General features: G+C 33.8%; 1 protein-coding gene across 1 annotated transcript in view; it reads left to right on the top strand.

Moving 5' to 3' along the window:
- Positions 1 to 1,166, top strand: part of LOC112511547 — a 3,117-nt gene extending 1,951 nt beyond the window's left edge. The window contains exon 3 of the mRNA XM_025117221.1: positions 894 to 1,166. Coding sequence (XP_024972989.1) covers positions 894 to 1,044 — 151 coding nt within the window. The 3' untranslated portion in view covers positions 1,045 to 1,166. The remainder of the gene's footprint in view (positions 1 to 893) is intronic.
- The last annotated feature ends 2,057 nt before the right edge of the window (positions 1,167 to 3,223 follow it).

The raw sequence follows: 3,223 nt of genomic DNA, 5'->3' as shown, positions 1-3,223 counted from the left end.
ACATGGCAAGGGGCAAGAATCTTGCCCGGTAAGTACTTACTGGGCAATTTTCTTACCGGATGAACATGATAAGGGGCAAAAATCTTACCCGGTAAGTACTTACTGGGTAATTTTTCTTACCGGATGAACATGGCAAGAGACAAATCTTACCCGGTAAGTACTTACTGGGCAATTTTTCTTACCGGATGAACATATGGCAAGGGGCAAGAATCTTACCCGGTAAGAGCAATGATAAGAATGGAGAGTCTTACCTTGTAAGTGAGGGTGATGACTCTTACCTGGGTAAGCGCTTACCAGGTAAATTGTTGCATAAGATACGTTTTGATGTACTACAATCTTACCCGATAAAATAAATTATAGTGTTGAATCTTAAGGGTAAGCATTTAGGTAAATGGCCCCTCGGTTCTTGTTTCGCTCTTATCGGGTAAGATTTTTGGTCTTTACCATATTCATCTGGTAAGGTAACATAACTTGGTAAATGTTTATCGGAGTAAGCGAACAGTTTCAATCTTTAAGGACCGTGAGAATGGTGGAAATTTGTTGGGGGTTGAAAAGATGCGTGATACAAGAGTTCAAAAGAAGACTTCACCATCAATGTAAAAAGCTGACAGAATCTTTCAGTCTCTCATAATTGCTACCATCCAACAAATTTCAAAAAGATACCCAATTTTTTCTTAACCAATTTAATAAATAGCTCTTTTATAAAATATAATCTCGTAAATTTGGTGCATCTGATCAATTCTTTTATAAAGCATAATTCATGGGTGGACATGAGGTTAAAAGTGATCAATGGTTGAGATCTTTTCTTACGTTTCTCATCATAACTTCGTTTACGACACAAAGAAGGTGTTAGGTGTTTGGTGTTAAGTAAAAGGGGTAGTTTGGTTTTGCAGCTTGGGAGGGATGAGTAGCACAGAGAAATTTGTGGAGCAGTGCATCAAGACAGTGGAATGCTTGACGATAGGAGTGCGAAAGCAGAGCAAAGGGATTGGAGGGTACCTGATCAGCACCAGATGGCGCAAGGACTTTTGGCTCCTGGCTTAATCTCTTAATTAAGTCTATGTCTATGTTTGTTGATGAACTAAATCAAATAAACACATGTCCCTCTAACTAAACATTCTATTGTATAATTCATTGCTTAAATGGGAAACCTTATTTCTCTCTCTCTCTCTCTACTTTCATATCTTTAAAACAACTTATTGACTTATTCTGGTGTGACATCGGTAATAAACACTTTTGAGTGTTTGGATAAATAACTTATACCCGTGCCAAACTAATAATAAGAAGTTTTTAAAAAAAGTTAAACTCTTCTAACTTATAATACGTTGATAAGTGCTTTTGTAGAAAAGTATAAGTTGTTTCAAATAAGCAATCTCAAATAAGTGTATATTTTTGTGTATCATATAGTTTTGGGTTTAGTTTGTTACAAAAATAATTGTCCGTATTTCTATTTAAATTAAACATTGACGTTTTTATTTTAGTTTATGTGGATTAAATGTCCATTTTTACAAACAAATTTCTAATTTATAATTATACTAGTTGTGTACCCGTGCAATGTGGCGGGAGCTGTGAAGTTTAACGATTTTGAAGTTTCACTGGTTTTATTAGAGAAAATTTAACGATGATATAAGTTATACTTGGTTTTTACATATTAATACAATTTGAATAAATAAGAGTTATGGTTTCAATTACAGTCTATCGAAAAAAAAAATTGTTTAACAGTTTAAAATTCAACATGTTTAAACGACTTCACAAATGTGTTTGATTTACATCAAGAACAAAGAATCAAAAGATTGAAAGCGAGACCGAGAGTTCTAATTGAATGAGAGATGGATGATAGAACTTTTAATAACTCATGGTGAATATCAGTTTGAATCTCACCTTGGGGGATGGGGAGAAGACATAGGGGTATAAGAGGATGAATGCATGGGTGAAATGTGTCAAAAGTATCTTGGGAACATGAAAAGAAAAGACTATAATGTGCATTGGTAACTTGTACTATATGTTATTTTAATTGTGGATTAAGAGATTTTAAGACCGAATGCATAAAGTACTAGTACTTAATGCATAATGAGTTGTTTTTAAGACTTTGTATATAAATGTATAGTACTTTATGCATTAAAATTGTTTTTAAGACTTTTAATAAATCTGGTTTATAAGGAAGTATAGATATTTAGTTATAAGATAAAAGAATTTTAAAATCGAAGTAAAGTTCAATTTTGGCCTTTAATGTTTAAAATCTTCAATGGATATTATCCATAAACTTTAAAAACTTGGATTTTCTCTCTATGGTCCGACAACCATTAACTTTTTTCCGTTAAGTGTAATATAATGAGGGGTATGTTAGTCATTTCCTATTTTTCTTTTTAAGTAAATACAAAATATACTATATAATAATACTTTTTATGATATTTTCCTCCCTAAAACGACTTGGGTGAGATCACAGCAAGACTGCAGTGGTCGAATCGTTTTGGGTAAGGTCACAACCTCATCTTCTTCTGAATCCAATCTCCATCGTCATCGTCATCTCGCAACTTGGGATCCCTAGAAAAAAAGATTAATCACCATCATCAATTTTAGGTTTGATTTTGTAAATATAAAGTCTAAACAACATCTCCATCTTCATTGAGTTTTAGGTTTTTGATTTTATGGGTTCTGTTGTTGATTTTCCTGAGATATTGGATTTGTGTTAAATGTGTCACAGTGTAGTTCGTCTTCAAGACCTTTGAAAAGGGGCTTAATGGTGTTTGTAGTAGTTGGATCGATTGGGGCTTAACGGTGTTTTTAGTAGTTGGATCGATTGGGGCTTAATGGTGTTTGTAGTAGTTGGACTGATTGGCGCTTAATGGTGTTTGTAATAGTTGGACCGATTGGGGCTTAATGGTGTTTGTAGTAGTTGGACCGATTGCGGCTTTTGCAGGCACATATATGGTGTACTTTCTTGTTTTATGGACTAGCGTTTGTTGTATGAATAAAAAGATGCACAACTCTAATTAACCCACAATCATTGATTCTACACACAATGCTTCCCAATTTTCCAATAGCAAGTTTAGTTTCAAGATCATCTACAATTAAGCAACAAAGAAGTGGAACTTCTTCGAAACTATGCCGATAGGGAAGAGGAGTTAACTTTCACTGATCTAGCTTTAACACCCAACGGTTTTTCCTAATATAATAAAACTAGGTAACAACATATTGATTTCAGTGTTCAGTTTTATTCCTT

The sequence above is a fragment of the Cynara cardunculus genome (genome assembly GCF_001531365.2).
Source record: "Cynara cardunculus var. scolymus isolate 2C chromosome LG 4, CcrdV1, whole genome shotgun sequence".
Taxonomy (NCBI): domain Eukaryota; kingdom Viridiplantae; phylum Streptophyta; class Magnoliopsida; order Asterales; family Asteraceae; genus Cynara; species Cynara cardunculus.
This window is presented reverse-complemented; position numbering and strand designations above follow the sequence as displayed.